At 37.1% G+C, this 17,435-nt stretch overlaps 1 protein-coding gene across 2 annotated transcripts in view; it reads left to right on the top strand.

The window, feature by feature from the left end:
* Positions 1 to 17,435, top strand: part of LOC121735804 — a 152,241-nt gene that overhangs the window by 83,220 nt on the left and 51,586 nt on the right. For both annotated transcript variants that reach the window (XM_042126765.1, XM_042126764.1), the window contains exon 6: positions 2,078 to 2,248. In XM_042126765.1, the coding sequence (XP_041982699.1) occupies positions 2,078 to 2,248 (171 nt within the window). The remainder of the gene's footprint in view (positions 1 to 2,077; positions 2,249 to 17,435) is intronic.

Genomic DNA, 17,435 nt, shown 5'->3' with positions numbered 1-17,435 from the left:
AGAGACCGCAGCACCGCAGAATATTACTTTAATAGGACCACCGTTAGACGCATTAGGGTTTTGTACCTTGAAAGGGAAAGGTACCTTTATAACAGACATTAATATCCATGACAAATTTTACTTATAGAGATCGAGCAAAAATTAAAAAAGTCAACGATAGAAAATAGCACAAATAACAGCTAGCAATCTACTTGCACTCGATCTTTTCTCGCTTACGCGGCACTGAAAGTATTCCTGGTTACAAAACTTTGATCCCCTGTTAAAAAAAATTGGAATTAAAAAAAAAAAACATTGTGGATGTAGATCATCAGAGATACTCATGATTTGTTTACGTATTCCTCTTCGTTTATTTCATTTTATAGCTCTAGATGAGTCTTTCTATAAAAAAATCTAATATAATATTTATTTGTTTTACTTCTAAAACATCATAATTAATTACACGTTGTACTCATGGTTCTTTAAGTATTTTTATGTTTTTTTAAGTACTTTATAAGGTTATTTTTCTTTATATAGGTTCTTTCAGTTCTTTTACTTATATTCGTTCGAGGAGTGACATTTTCTCCTGTGTGAACCGTCCGTCTGTCTGTACGGTGATGTATTGGACATCTCGGCAGTATTGTAGATCATGTATCACTGTCGCTGTCCCCGCAGACTTGACATATTAAGTCTGTCTGAATATTTTATACTAAATTTCACATTTTGCAAGGTACCTGTATGGTAATTCAGGCGGTGTAGAAATCCCTGTTCAAGTAATATGTAATATTTTTTACTATTTTCATTCTGCTCATTTCGCGCGTTGCACTGTGCTCAACACATTTGAGATTCGAGTCAAGAGAGTAAACCTCCTGATCTTCGTCAATTTAAAACGTTTTTTCCTTAGGGCATTGTCATAGCAGTTGGCGAGTAGATTCTAGGCGGTACGGGCACGCGGAATATACGTTGCTGACGTCCAACGAATCGCAGCGTTCTATGCTTTGCAAACACGCCACTACGTAAATTTTTAGTATGGCGATTTTACAACGCCTCAACGGTCACTTGCGGAACTAAAATCGCCATACTAAAAAATTACGTAGTCGGTATCAAGTATATCGAGTATCGATAAATACTATAACTTTAAACTCATGGTAGAGCTACAGGGCGCTCTCGTCCTTGTCTCGTTGGCTCTCGCGAGGAAAACCAGAGCAAGTTTGTATGGCCGAGGATCTCGGCTAGAGGCTCTCGTCGAGTGTATTCAGCCGCCCTAAATTTGACGACCTCTGTGGCTCAGGTTGAGCGTGTTGTCAGCGCTCAAGCCTAGGGGTCGCGGGCTTTGGTCGCGGGTTAAATAAAGAAATCACGGTAAAAAATAAGTGTTCCCAAAATTTCAGCTTGATAGCATTTGTATTTTTTTTGTTATGCGCCTTCAAAGTTGGATATTCAAGTCAATTTTTTTTTTCAATTAAATTTCTTAATATTTGTATACAATTCGATAACTTATGCAATTAAAAGCAACTTTTGTTATGAAACCACTTTCATAAACGCAATATTTAATATACCTGTCGAACAAAGTAGTCTCCCGATGCGTACAAACTACGAAAGACTGACGTCATACTTTCGTAGCACTTTGTATGGAGCGTTTCGCGCAGGTCTTTTTTATGAGATATTTGAATTGTCATATCTTGGTGAATTTTTAAGCTATCAGAGTCGTTCTTTCAACGATGTTTCTATTTTTTAAGTGTCTTTCAATTACCGATAAGAAAAAAAATAGTCATCATGCCTATTCCGCCGACGGAACAAAGAGTTTTAGATGTCCCTGCCTCCTGGGTTATGAATGTGTATTAAATATGTGTATCATACGAGTATAATAAAAAAATCTTAAATATATAAAAGTTAGAATATACAGGTTGTTAGGATAGGATTATTATTATTATTATTATTTTGACGGATGGATGGATTTAAGGATAACGGTGTTCACCCGAACAACCTGTATATCCGTTGTCTGGTACCCGTAACAAAAGTCCTTTAGGTATTTAGCACGGGGCCAGACTGACGTGGTGTGAAGCGTCTAAAGATATAATAATTTTACCCTCTGTTACAGGAGGACCTGCTAATCCACGGGGACAGCGTGTACGACGTGATCGACAAGCAGGACCAGGCGGCGGTGCGCGCCGAGCTCGCCCGCGCCGCCGATGCGGAGGACAGGGTGTTCCTGTGTAGGATGAACGTGGCGAGGAACGCGAGGCGGCAGATGAGATTCGGTGATCAGAAGGTGAGTATTGCAATTTCCTTTGATGTATTTTTCTGGCCTTTACCATCCCAGTACTGGGCACAGGCCGCCCAAAAGTATTTGGTTTGTTGAGGGCTTGCGCCACCGTTGGCCAGCCTAGTTGGTATTTCTACAGCGCGTCACGCCATCTTTCTCTAGACTGGCTACGGCAGAGGCGTCCATTTTCGGGTACCCACTCTGTTAAAATCCATTCGCAGCGGTCAAGTTTGTGTTTAGATAAGGAAATTTACAAAAAAAGGAAACATAAGTTTCAATGAGGATTTTTAAGTCTAAATAACGTAATGTAGCCGAAAGATACGGCTACATAGCTCCACCTGATGGCAGATGGTAGGTAGGATAGTGTCAGAAAATTTTTATTGGTTGTTTTTGAAAAGCGGAGTCTATCTGGCGGTACGGTGTGTCGGTTCTGTCAAAATAGAGCATAAGCTAGCTGATCGCAATTATTATTTGATAAAATGTTTCGGTCAATTTCAATAGCTAACAAAAAAATAATTTAATTTCAAATACATATATATTCATTTTTTGTTCAATAAAATTGTATAAAACTATAATATTAAATAATTAAGTCAAGAAATTCATAAAAATTGCGTAATAACCGCATCTACATTCACAAGATAATATGTATACTGACTTACTTTATTAGAGAGTTAAAAAGCTATTTAAATATTAATTGAAACATTATTTAACTACTTATTAAAAGATGATGTCTATAACATGTTAAATGCTAGGTCACACCATACATAATTAGAAGCAATAAATAAATTTTAATTAGTGGGTTCTGCATTTAATTATTATTATTTTAAGACATTTAATAATTTTAAAGAAAACTCATGTGTATACACGTTAAAGGCAAAATTAAGAATTGTATGATTTTAATTAATTGTATTAATTGTATGACTGAAAACTGTTATTATTTTGACAGAATGAGTAAAAAGTGTGATAAATAAAAAATTGTACATAACACATTCGCCTTTTGTAAATTATTTACACATGTATAATATTGGATAACTGGTTATTTTCTATTTTTTTATTATAGATTCAATTACATTGACATTGCGATTCAGAGCCTCTTCTTGTTAGCCACGATGGAGCAATGCAGGCAAACCAACATAAGTGGCACATTCGCCTGTAATTGCCGACGATTGTGTATGTTTGTCAGTATGTGTAGTAATTATTATGGTCATTCATCAGCGCCCTACTAGGAGAAAAACATGTACCATCGAGGAAATTGATTCATTGTCAGTTGACAGACTCACGTCATTTGGTCGGATCATGTCAATCCACTGTTAATTGTGATAGGTCGGCTGGGTTTGACGTAACGCGACCAAACTACGTAGGTCCTCCATCTGCCTAGGAATCAACTTCTCTGATAGTACATGCAGCGGTCCTGTTAAATTTGTGCTTGAGAGCCACATAGACGGTAAAATAGCATATATAACAGGTTCTTATTAATTATACTAAGGATCCCTAATATAATATAGATAGTAAAGAGCTTTACCTGATGGCTATCACGGTGATTGCCAATAATTGAATACTCACGTCGAAAGTGTGAAGTGGGCTGATGAGCTAATCGCTCGGCACCTCGCATCAGGTGATTTCGTGTTCATTGAGTATACCTATCAATTAGCCATCAATCAACATCATGTAACTATCATGATCTAGTGGTTTAGTCGAAGATCAACAGTCGTAGTAGTGAGTCCGATCCCCGTGAAAACAACAATGATCTTGTTTGAAACTTTCGTTACGACGATGTAGACTGATTTGTCAGGGCTGATTTTTAGGGTTCCGTACCGAAAGGGTAAAAACGGGACTTTATTACTGAAACTTCGATGTCTGTCCGTCTTTCTGTCCGTCTGTCTGTCTGTTTGTCTGTCTCCAGGCTGTAAGTTGTAACTCAAGAATAGTTAGACTTCTGAAATTTTCACAGATTGTGTATTTTTGGTGCCGCTTTAACAACAAATACTAAAAACAAAATAAAGTTAAAAGTTAAAGAAAATTTTGCAAAGTCCTCAATTATATTATGTGTACCTACTTTAATATTTAATAACAAAATTCAAATAAAATAAATAATTAAGGGGGGCTCCCATACAAAAAACACAATTTTTTCCCTACTTTCGCTCTATACCGGTACGGAACCCTTCGTGCGCGAATCCGACTCGCACTTGGCCGATTATTATTTGTGAACCGTACATTATCAGGAAGAATTATCAAACTTTCACAAGTTTCAGCGATTCAGTGGCATCAACGAAAACAGTCAGATAACTAAATTATTTTACTTCTTAAGAAATGACTAACAAGACTAACACTAACACTTAGTAGTAACAAATACACCACGTCAGCACAGTTATTGGGTGTCGTTAGTCGCGCACGTGCTGTACTGACTGTCGCGCGGAATCGCCGTATGCTCGTCTGTCACGTCGTTACTCATAAACCCAGGTACATGGATTTTAATGGGTTCACATGGTTTTAAGACTTTTGATTAATTTAAGACTTCATATTGGTGTTTTAGTCGCAACGAACTAGTAATAACTAACTTAAATCTATGTATTCATTTATTTGCTAATAAATTGATGTCGCCCGTGGCGTCGCAATTCGCCTATCGCGCGGCAACCGTACATTTTTAGAAACAAAAACTATCATAGTTATGCCCTTTTCTGTCCCTTAAAGTAAACGCAACAAAAACTTTACTATATCTTTTCCCTCTCTAAGGTTGGGTTGCACCAACTAACTTTAACTATAACTACAATGCAAAATGTCAAATCTTTGGTTAAAGTTAAAAATGGACGCCATCAAGACGCCATATTTAACCATAACCATAGAGCTCGACAAGGTTTTAAATGCACGTGGCGAAAAAAGGAACTAACGCTGTCATCATACAAAAACGCCATTTTTGACAGTTCTCGTTTACCAGCAGCGCCCGCGCCCACGTTCATTTATAACCTTGTTGGACCAGCTGTCATCTGTCAATTTTTCCGGTTAAGTTAAGGTTAAAGTTAAAGCTAAATTTAGCCTTAACTATAACCATAACTTTAACCTTAACTTTAACCACGCCTCTGGTGCAACCCACCCTTAAAGTAATTTAATCATACCTTTTTTCATCTTAATCGATTGAGCCTTTAAAAGCTAACAGAATTTTATGTGCTCTTGTCAAGCGACTACTATAACGTAACTAAGTATCAAACATCTATAATAAAAATCATTATGTAACTACATTTTTTTCTAAGGTGTTTTTATTTTAATGTAAGAATTGTAGGAAAAGTTATAGTATTTTTTTCAATTAACTAAACTTAAATAGTAAAATACTATCCATTATTTACTATCTGTGTACTGTGTAGTATCGACAGCGATTAATGTGTACATAAGCGATTGTTTATTATGTGGTTCTATTTGAATATATAATTCGCTACTATGTCTAGTTTTACAATGGTGGAATAAAATATAAGGCACCCGAAGGTATAGCTTTATTTTATGGCTAATGTTATTTATTTTATGTTGTAGCTAACTACAATTTTGCGATATTTTAAGCCATAGCGCAAACTTAGAACATTGCGGCCCTGTTAGGTCAAAACGCTGTAACCTCTAACACGTCAAGTTACAAAAAATTAGTTTAAAACTTTTTAGCTCAACGTACGTCGGGACAGCGAGATGTGATATGAAATATTTTGATCGAAAACTTGTCCTGAATTTTGTGAGTTCAGTCAATACAAAGCTTACATCAAGTTTCTTTTTATGTAATAAGGGGGCAACCGAGCAAACGGGTCACCTGATGGAAAGCAACTTCCGTCGTCCATGGACACTCGCAGCATCAGAAGAGCTGCAGGTGCGTTGCCGGCCTTTTAAGAGGGAATAGGGTAATAGGGTAGGGTAGGGAACAGGAATGGGAAAGGAAGCGAAAAGGGGAGGGTAGGGAAGGGAATAGCGTAGGGGATTGGGCCTCCGAGAACCTGTGGGGGTCCTGTGAGAACATGGTATTTCTCCGGTCGAGCCGGCCCATTCGTGCCGAAGCATGGCTCTTCCACATATAACACAAGTAGACTAAATAATACAAGTAGATTTATTTAGACTATATTATTACAAAACGATGAAACCCGGGTTGCATTGTTTTGTCGTCTGGGCCGATTGTGCATCTAGATGACGCTTCCAACTCCGTTGCACTAAAATTCGTTTATCGCACGGGAACCGTACATTTTTGGGGATAAAAAGTAGGTATCCTATGTTATAATATCCTGGGACTCAAAGTGTCTACATACCAAATTTCATGAAAATCGGTTCGGCGGCTTATGAGTGAAGAGGTAATAGACAGACAACCTATCGCATTTCTAACATTACTAAGGATGATAACATAAGGCTGATTATGATGATGGAATTGTAATATACAAATTGGTACATATTGATACCGAGTCATTATGGTCGTTCCAAATCTGTCCCGTTAAATAAATAATAGAATTAATATCTCTCAGAAAATTACTATTATTTATATTTCATGATATAAGTCTTTGCACACATTAGCGACTTATCCTTTTGTGCGTTTACGCAGCGCGTACCTCGTGACGTCACACGTGTTCACAATTTTTTTTTTTTATAGTAGATTATGATTGTAGACTCCCTAATATAAGAGCTAACGCAATAATCTTATATCTTTACACGAGCAATTCTTGTATATAGGGTATTTATAATTGGAATTACGGAATCGGCTTCAACGATTTATATATAGGGGGTTTCGGGGGCGATAAATCGATCTAGCTAGGAATCATTTTTAGAAAATGTCATTTTATTCGTGTTTTATCGAATACCGAGCAAAGCTCGGTCAAATAACTAGTAAGAATAATAAGAAAAAAATATTTTGCACAAAGAACACGAATACAAAAAACTTAATTTAATATTATAATGTTGTGTGATGCCAAAAGTAGACCCCAGCTCAGCATAAGCAGCCAGATGCTGCACTGATTTTCTGCTGGGACCAAGGTGTAAGAGTAAACTAAATTATAGGTTTTTTTTTTTTCGGAAATTGTGTTTAAATGTTTGATGGGTCTTAACTCTTAGTACAGTTAAAGTTCACTTCAACACACAAAATCATATTATAACAATGTAAGCTACATAATATAACTGCGTCGGAGTTTGTTGGCAGATATTGTGTTGTGATAATACTTAAGGTTTTGTAATGTGTCCCTTACATAGAGTGTAAAAGTTGCAGCGCTGAAAGCGCTTTTTTGTGATTTGTACTACAGGGAAGCTCCTACACACCATAAAGTATTAACACTTAGTTGGAACGAAGTTCCTTATCGCGCGTTCGGCGTAAATCTGAAGGCTAGACAGAACGATATTTGACTTCGACACTTTTTTATTAGTACCTGCATGTTAGGGGCAGAGGGCCTTGATAGTAAGTATTCCTGGGCATCAATAGATGGCGTTTTTTTTTTAATATTTTTTTTGAGTGCAGGTTTTTTTGAACATAAGAAATAACTTCGTTCCATTCGGGTGTCCCTTGACACCTCTCAAGTTTTTTGTTACACCCTGTATTTATATTATTTATTTTTTTAATAATTAAAATAAGCACTCTTTAAATTTTTTCACAAGCGCAGTTTTGATCGCGACTCCCCAATCGCAAGTGTGTGGCGTTCCTAAATAATTGTAACTGGTTATTGAAAGCCGTAATCTATATGACATGCCCGAGGGAGCAGTTTAGGCTTAATGGGCCGTTATCACTCCATTGTCTGTTATGGAGTTCGTTAGGAGATTGTGAGACACATACGTTTTGAAATTGATATTGGGTAAAGCATTTTGGGGTTAATAATTGGGGTCGATCGGTCGCTTTCAGAGATTTATTTTGATGATTTATTTATTTATTTTATTTTTAATGTCATAACAATAAAATTAGTAATATAAGCATTTTGCATGTTCAGTCATACTCTTCATTAAATTAAAATTAACTTTAACATGTTTTGTCTCTGAATGCGACTGTCGAGAGTATTTTTGGTAATTTAATTCGACGTCCAAAAATATATTTGCAATTTTATGCCATTTATTCGTTTTGATATAAACTTGAAGCTTTAACTTAAAGCTCTTATTTAAATATGCAATGCAAACTTAAATATAGGCATCTGGTAAATGGTAATTAGAATGTTTTAATGATTGTTCGCATCTTTTACGCATATGATTGTTAAAAAATGATTGATCCAAGCCCAACCTTTAAAACTCCATATCTCGCGAAGGCCTACAAAAACGAACATAACCCTTCGGTGCGCGCGGGTCTGAATGTCCACTAACAAGGGTTTGGGACGTAAGCCATCGCTCGTGTCATCTTGACCGTGATAAGCCTCATTAGCCGCTAACTTCATCAACGATCCGGCCCGCGCTCACATTTAGCGTATCTTTAATGTTATTACCCGGTACATGGAAAATAAATATAAAACCTACAACAGGCTTTAGCGCAGTAACGTGTTTTGATTTTCCTAAATCTCTGTGTGCTAACTAAATAACCACGTCAAATTTTAATACTTTTTAATAGTCTAATGTAAGCCATACACGCTCCGGTCTGCCGGAGAGGTCCACCTGTGCAGGTATACCTGCGCAAGTAGACCGGAATGTGTGTGGGAATCGATTTTGCGCCGGTCGCCTGCGCAGGTCCAAAAAACTGCACAGGTTTATTCCCACACACATTCCGGTTACCTGCGCACTGCACAGGCATACCTGCACAGGTGGACCTCTGCGATAGACCGTAGCATGTATGGCAGGCAATAGGATGTCTGACAATGGAAAGTAAGGCTGCGTCCCCATCAGACACGGCGCGGCACCGGCACCGTGTTACGGCACGACGCCGCCACCGTGACACGCCGGCACCGTGTTACGGTACGCCGGCGACGTGCCGTAACACGGTGCCGGCGCCGCGCCGCGCCTGATGGGGACGCAGCCTAACTGTCTAAAATGGCCGGCAGTGGATAAGATTCCTTCAGTTATGAAGGAAAAGAACTTTCCTTCAGGAAAGAAGATAAAAAATTGAGGTTTATCAATGGCTTGGTAGACCTTCAGAACTGGATACCTCCTAATATAACCGCGACCAAAACTCCATAGTTGCTGGTCGTTCTTATTTGTATGGGATACAGGAAAACTTTCAGGTCTTTTATAAAATGACAAAAGTCTGACTGTCGCTGGTTCTTGGCCCATTACGCATTTTATGCGGAACTTTTTGATTAAATAGGAATACTAGACACTACCTACGCTTTTATAGACATATCTATCTTTTTTAATATATAAAATTCCCGTGTCACAATGTTAGATAGCGTACTCCTCCGAATCGGCTTTACTGATTTTAACCAAATTTTATATGCATATTCAGTGGGTCTGAGAATCGGCTACTGGGTACTTTTTATATTGATAAGTGCATTTGTTGAATAAATAATAGTAAATTATAACAACTCGAGACTGACGGCGACCATTGTTTGTGCGACAGGATAGCGATGGACGTTGCCATGGTGATATACTTATTTAGTCACTTCAATAAAATAATACGGGCGAAATACTTCATATGGCAAATTAACGTTTGCCGGGACAGCTAGTAATGATTTAAAATGTTTTAAATATTTTAAGTTTAATCGAAACCTTAGTGAGAGCGCCATAGAAAAGAAAATCTTTTGCAATTTAACCTTTATGCATACAACAAAATTAATTCACCCATAAAGCCAAACGCGTGTATGTTAAACACTTAGTGTTTTAACGTTATCCGTACCACTGTGTCAAATATACCCTGTGCGTTATCGGGAGTAATTTAGTGTTAAGTGCACAGACGGCTGTGCAAATGTGATATGTGATGGATACTCAATTATTACTGTTCACTATCATCTTACCTCTCAAAGAACCTTATTACTAACAGCATAAGAATTATATTTCAGGGGTGAAATAACTATGAATTGTTCTCGATAGAATGAATCATGTAGTACTTTAATGAAGCTAGAATTTATTAGCACTAACTTCGGATATCTAGCTCTACCTACCTGCATAAGTGAAATATTGTGTTTGATTGCAGGTAATTTTAAAAAGAAAAAAGTTGTATAAATTATATATTTTTTTATATGAAATAAGGGGGCAAACGAGCAAACGGGTCACCCGATGTAAAGCAACTTCCGTCGACCATGGACACTCACAGCATCAGAAGAGCTGCAGGTGCGTTGCCGGCCTTTTAAGAGGGAATAGGGTAATAGAGGAGGGTAGGGATGGGAAGGGAAGGGAATAGGGAAGGATAGGGAAGGGAATTGGGCCTCCGGTAAACTCACTCACTCGGCGAAACACAGCGCAAGCGCTGTTTCACGCCAGTTTTCTGTGAGAACGTGGTATTTCTCCGGTCGAGCTGGCCCATTCGTGCCGAAGCATGGCTCTCCCACGTATAATTGCCAGGCTAGGAGGTCGTAGGTGTGATTCTTCAGCTGGTAGAATGTTCTAAGGTTGACCAGGACGATGCAGGATGATGTTGACAAGTTAGATGATCCATGCGTCGGATGGGCATATAATAAGTCGATCCTGCGCCTTATCGCTTGCTAGTCGTGTTGGTCATTCGTCCTACTGTTTTACGAAAGCATGTTGTTGTATAATGCGCACACACTTAAGCACAATAATTTACTACCAGATGACTTGATGTCAATGAAACCAGCCACCGTACCCGAAATTAGTATGGGAGGTGTTATTATTGAATCTTTATTTATGGCTTATTATTTTAATTATAGCAATACAATATAATAACTTATCTATCCATCTGACCCATTGAAGGTGTAAATAATTTCAACGAATTCAACATTTCAATGTCAATTCTATACACGTCTCACCTCTAACCCGGCCTTGGATTATTTCATAAGCTTAGGAACGAAAATAATTAATTTCGTACAAGTGCAATCAATAAGGCGTGTGTTCCGAAATTTGACCCAGTCTACTGGTTTATACCGTCTTGAATTCGACGCCATATTGTACAGGTGTGCTCTGCAGGTGAGACAAGGTGCGCATGAGTATAGTATCTTTACTTTATGTCTGAACCTGTGTGTGATGTGGTGTAGAAATACTATAGGATATGGGACAGGATATAGTTTCGGAAAGTCTACGGCTTTCGCTTGATAAACGATTTTTAGCTCACCGGAGTTGCCGGGGTTATATCTAGTGTGTAATATTTGTGATAGTGATATCCTAAAAACACAAATTATGCATTGAAAATAATATATTTGAAAAATCAACGGTATAGCGATAATGACATCATAAGGTCTGGCGAGTACACTGGGCTATATTTCAGAACTTACCCAAGCTGACATATTTTGACAGAGCGTTTTAAAATTAGAATATGACTTTCTCTTCATCAACGAAAGTAGAAGCATCGATCTTAAAAATATGCAAATGTACCAAAGGAGAATAAACTTTACGTTTATAATTGTAGAGTTGTATTTCCTTTGTCTGATGATATTGGTTATTATAAGATTTCTGTATGGCACATGGGCCTAATCGCCGCGCATTCCTAGTCACAAAACATCAAACGTTGAGCATCATTATACAATGACAAAAGATATTGTGCAACTGTCTCAATGTACAGACAGTAAAATCGTTCAGGCATTTCATTGCATGCCTACTGTCCTAATAATATTAAATACATTAGAATCTAGTAACAGTGGAAATTACAGATTACTGAATAGTGGAATTTACTAGTAAATTACACTAATATTATACTTTATGAAAATAGAAGTAGAAGAATATGAATTGCTCTTATCTTAAAGACGTCTTTGCTAATTTTAAGGCTAAAGCTCGAAAGCCAAAATGTTGCGAAGAAACCTTTTATTTTTCGAGATATAGACTACGTTCTTTCCAGAGATTAAAATGTCTATAATGTTATCGATTCTGGAGGCCTACCACAAAACCGTTTTGAGACTCGAATGGAACGAGAATGCCGCTTCCTGCTCTAACAACGTCGTTTCACGTTTGTTAGAGCAGGATTCGATTTTTTGAGTCTCTAAACGGTTTCGTGGTGCGGGTCCTGATTCAGTGCTCTTAACATGAAGAGATGTTATAGATTTCATGATATTTTGGTATTTATACGTTGATACGCGGCATAGAATTTGGCTGCCCATAGATGTTGTTTACGCCCAAATCAAAAAGAGGTAACTTCTGATGATGTCAACTCGTCCCAATTTCCGCTGCTGACGGTCCACAATCGGTTCCACTATACTAATCTCATTCCATATTATCGTGCGGTACGAACATTCCGACAGCGGTACCGTCGGTATGTATATACAATTGCAATTGTATGATTTACATGCGTCTGCACCGTAAAATTGTCGACAGATGGGTTACGAAACGCGTAAAATAGGAAACCGAGCGTCTTACTCCTAGACTATGAGCTCCTAGACTACATTCTGAGACATTGAATGACTATTTAACTTTAATTTAATGAAGATTTTGACATAAGCACCATACAGGGCACCATATTATATATTTTATTATCTAACAAATAAACATTTTCTATCTAGACTAGGGTCTGTCTGGCTAGCTTCAGACGAGCGTAAAAGAGCTTTTGAATACTTAAGTCATTTCTGTATCTCAAGTTTCATCGAAACGGGATAAAATTATCGCAAAAATGCCTTTTTTTGCGATAATTTTATCCCGAGCAAACGGGTCACGTGATGGAAAGCAACTTCCGTCGCCCAGTCGCCCATGGGCACTCGCAGCATCAGAAGAGCTGCAGGTGCGTTGCCGGCCTTTTAAGAGGGAATAGGGTAATAGGGAAGGGTAGGTAGGGAAAGGAATAGGGTAGGGGATTGGGCCTCCGGTAAACTCACTCGCGCAGCAAGCGCTGTTTCACGCCGGTTTTCTGTGAGAACGTGGTATTTCTCCGATCGAGCCGGCCCATTCGTACCAAAGCATGGCTCTCCCACGTCAAAATTTTCTGTTTCATAATAATAACATTATATGTTCAGTAAGCTGGACAAAACTTGATCTAGAAAATAATGTCCACCACCGAACATAGAACATCCTCTTACGCTTCAAAAGCACAAAGAAACCTACTATAACACGTTGAGTGGTTACAAAGTAAATATTTCTAAACATTATCAATCGTTGAATGGACCTATCATGGTATTCCAAACTGAATGGCCGCTTAATACAGCACTTGACATTTGTAGTATGTTTTTGTATGATCTAAGTATTTCCTCACTCATTATACAACTTTAAATGAGTAAAGTGATATTTCTTCAGTGGGAAGCCCTAGGCTGTATAAAAGATTAGTTTTATACTTAGACTAATGACGCCGGCATCGTTCGCAACGCCTCCGTTCGTTTATCGCGCGGGAACTGTACGTTTCCGGAACAAAAAGTATCCTTTCCCCGGACTTAAAGTACGATCTCTATACCAAATTTCAGCAACATCGGTTCAGCGTTTAAGCGTAAAGACAGACAGACAGACTTTCGCATTAATTATAATATTAGTATGGATGTAAGTAGTATATGAAGTAAGAGTAAAAGTTAATTACTTTCAAATTCACTTACGCAATACGGTCTACAGACTCGCACAAGATTTATAGCATCGTCCAAAATGAGTATTAATTAAGCCTAATTGTTGTTACTGAGTTTGTTCTGCCGGTTTTCCATCAATCAAATAGTCATCTATCTTACATGATTTTGGATCATCCGTATCCATGAGCACAGTTTTGCCATTTCTTTAAGTCATCAATCATAAATTATTATGGCTAGAGATCTGCTTGTGGTCGAAATTAGTCCATAATTATTATATAATTTATTCTAAATGACGCGCCCGAAACTCCGTTCCACCGAATTTACATTTATCCAGAACAAAAAGTATCCTATGTCTTTTCCCGAGACTTAAAATATATCCATATTAAATTTCAGACAATTCAGTTTAGCACTTTGAGTAACATGTAGACATACAGACAGACACCCTTTCGCATTTATAATGTTAATATGGATGTCTAACTTTACTTTCTTATGCGATGAAAATAAAAATGAGGATACCTCACATGCCTGCGTATCATTAAGCAATCACTTAATAAACCTGGTAACTCACAAAAAACCCATTGTCCGTCAAATTAGGCATTATTAACTATCATGATAGCGGTAAAAATAATCGATATCGCAAATTATCGATAACAATTACGAATCGAACAAAGACATATCATTTCGATTCTCACGGACGTAAAAATGCTAGACCCGTGAACCGCCACGTACGAGTATTAATTCTAGTAATGATCATCTTTCGTCATCGGAAAACATAGAACGTGTAATTAGAGACTCGATTATGTGTTGAGTTTCGGTAATCAATTACAGGTAATGTAAATTGCAATAAGTTTTATAGTATAACGCTTTCGAATCATGGAGTAAAAATATCAATAAAAAAAAATAGGAAAGACCAAGAAGAAAAATAGAGGAAGGCCAAGAAAAACTATGTTATTCAACTACTAGAGAATGCTAATGTCATGTCATGTAGAGAACTGAAAGCAGAGTAGACAGAATTATAGAGTATGCCGACTTAGAACTGATGTTGAAATTTTTAAATTTGACGTATTATAACGAAAATCGTCGCTAGGGCTGTTAACTTGTTACCTACGAATTTAAAACTATGACATATTCGCTGGACGTGTTCCTCTTTGGTCATATTGTTGTTTGTGTTTTGGCACTGTATGCGATTAAAATTGTCAGAATCCAATTTTGAAATCTTTATTTTAAATATTTAAAAATAAATTATATCAGCCAGCGCGAGGCACATTCCGTTCATAATCCTAGTGAAACCCGACGAATTTGACAGATATTGAAACCTGTCCGTCTCTTTGCAGTCGAACTACTGGTCGTTATGTCTATTGTGTCTTTGGTCGTATTGTTGTTTGTGTTTTGGCACTGTATGCGATTAAAATTGTCAGAATCCAATTTTGAAATCTTTAATTCAAATATTTAAAAATAAATTATATCAGCCAGCACGAGGCACATTCCGTTCATAATCCTAGTGAAACCCGACGAATTTGACAGATATTGAAACCTGTCCGTTTCTTTGCAGTCGAACTACTAGTAGTTATGTCTATTGTGCTGAAAGTGCTGGCAGAGGGCAGGGAAAAGTGGCGGCAAGTCCAACAGAGCCCTTAATTAATAGAAACAAAGGTGAAACCTTTGTCATCCGACTTCACGTTAAGCTATAAAATATGCCTATAAAGTTACAGTTTTCAACTTACACAATTTTCAAGTTGACATTTGAAAAATAACCCATTCTTATAGATATACTTATTAAAATCCAAGTTTGTCTTTATATTAATCCTACTCACACTTATCAGAGAATTTATTTTAATATTTGTTAGATTATGATATTTTATAAATTGAGTAAAACAGTGAACATTTAGAAACAAACAAGTTTATATTTAAGATCCTGTATCCGTTAAATATTAGTCAAAAACCCTTCAAACATTTTTCTCAAAAACTCTGGTAGTCCTCACAATTTTCTTTTGCTCAACCAAATGATTTGTCAAGGCAAAGTATTGTTCACATTAGCTCGTTTTTGCTCACATATTCACACCAGCGAGCGTGCCGAGTTATTCAAATGTAGCTCAGTTATGTCCGACCCGAGTCGTTAAGGCGAAGATGCATTTATTTATGAAATGTAAATTCATCTGATTGTAATAACAAAACGAGCCACCGCACTCTATATTAAGATGTTTATATTTGCATATGCAGTGGACGTGTTACACTTTTTGTTTCGTCCCTTTGTCAATCTGTTTTTGTGTAGTGCAAGAAATGTCGCGATGTTTTTATGGTTTATGCTTTGATTTATAGATTATGCTACTTATGTATATTTATTTTATTTTTTAGTTTGTACTTTTGTAAAGTAATGAACAGATTCTTAAGTTGTTAGACTTGTAGTTTATCTATTCAATATTTCAATTCAATTTACTTTTTTTAACAGTTAAAACGCAAAATATCCCGATATATTTTCAGCTCATTATACGTATGTAACCAAATGGCAGTTCGACACTCCAGAAAAGTACGTCATAATATAATATAAGTACGCACGTCTTTTTGAATGGATTAGGATTTAGGAAGTCTGTCTAATTAATGAGTTAATGACCAATCCGTTAATGCGCAAGTCGCGACATAATAGTCTGAAAATGTTGTCTACATTTTTTTCGTTTAGAGGCGCTATATTCGGTAGCTTCGAATATTGTTTCTATTTCAGGGCACAGCAATAAAATAAACGTCTCGGCTACAGAGCCGAGACGTTTATTTTATCGCTTCTTTATAGAATCGCTGATCAAAATTCAAAATGTATGGAATTGACATTTAACGAACGCTTATTTCAATTCAATACATTTTAATCCGCGATTCTTTATACGAGCGAGAAAGAAAAAGTCCGGCTAAAGAGCCAGGCTGTCAGACTCGTGCGCACAAATGTGTCTTACGCCGCATACGCGCGAGCAGACGGTAATCGACATTCGACGCTTGAGAATCGCACCTCAGGCCATTAAAATTATTTGTTACAGTAAAAATATACTAAAGTTTATTCCCCTTTATCCTTATACTCCGTTATAAAACAAATCAATCAAGTTATGGGCAAAAAATGGCGGGGTCGTGTTGACGGTGTGAATTCGGGCAAACAGTGCACGACTCACGACCACGACACGTCACGACACGATATACTGTTACGTTGACGTGTTCATTTGGATGGGATCTTTTTTGGATTTAGAATTTTTTCTTTTTGTTGGCGGCAAATTAAATGACGTGTGTTTATAAAAGTTTTGGTACATTACTTGATGTTTGCCCGCAAGTTTGTCTGTAAAGGAATCAAGCTACCGAGCAGAAAGTGTACATTTTCCGGGATACGAGTATAACTAGCAAATTATAGTCTGTCAAAAAAGTGAAGAAATTAAATAGTGGCAACATCATAGTGTCATCCCTTTTTTCTTAGATTGATTTAAAGGGGGTAAAACTACGATGTTGCCTCTTTTTAATTTCCTCACTTTTTTGACAGACTATATTTTTCTACTTTTTAAGCCTTAAAGTGTCATAATAAAACATTAGACTTAAGTCTGTAACACTTCTGTCAGTACTTATTACATATTAACCCTTAATACGACGGAAATTTTTTTCGCGATTTTTTTTTCATATACTTTCCTTTAGTCTCTAAAGACGTACAGAAAAATATAAAAAAA

The sequence above is a fragment of the Aricia agestis genome, chromosome 18, assembly GCF_905147365.1.
Source record: "Aricia agestis chromosome 18, ilAriAges1.1, whole genome shotgun sequence".
In the NCBI taxonomy this organism is placed as follows: Eukaryota; Metazoa; Arthropoda; class Insecta; order Lepidoptera; family Lycaenidae; genus Aricia; species Aricia agestis.
The sequence above is the reverse complement of the archived record's forward strand: the minus strand, read 5'-3'. Positions and strand labels throughout refer to the sequence as shown.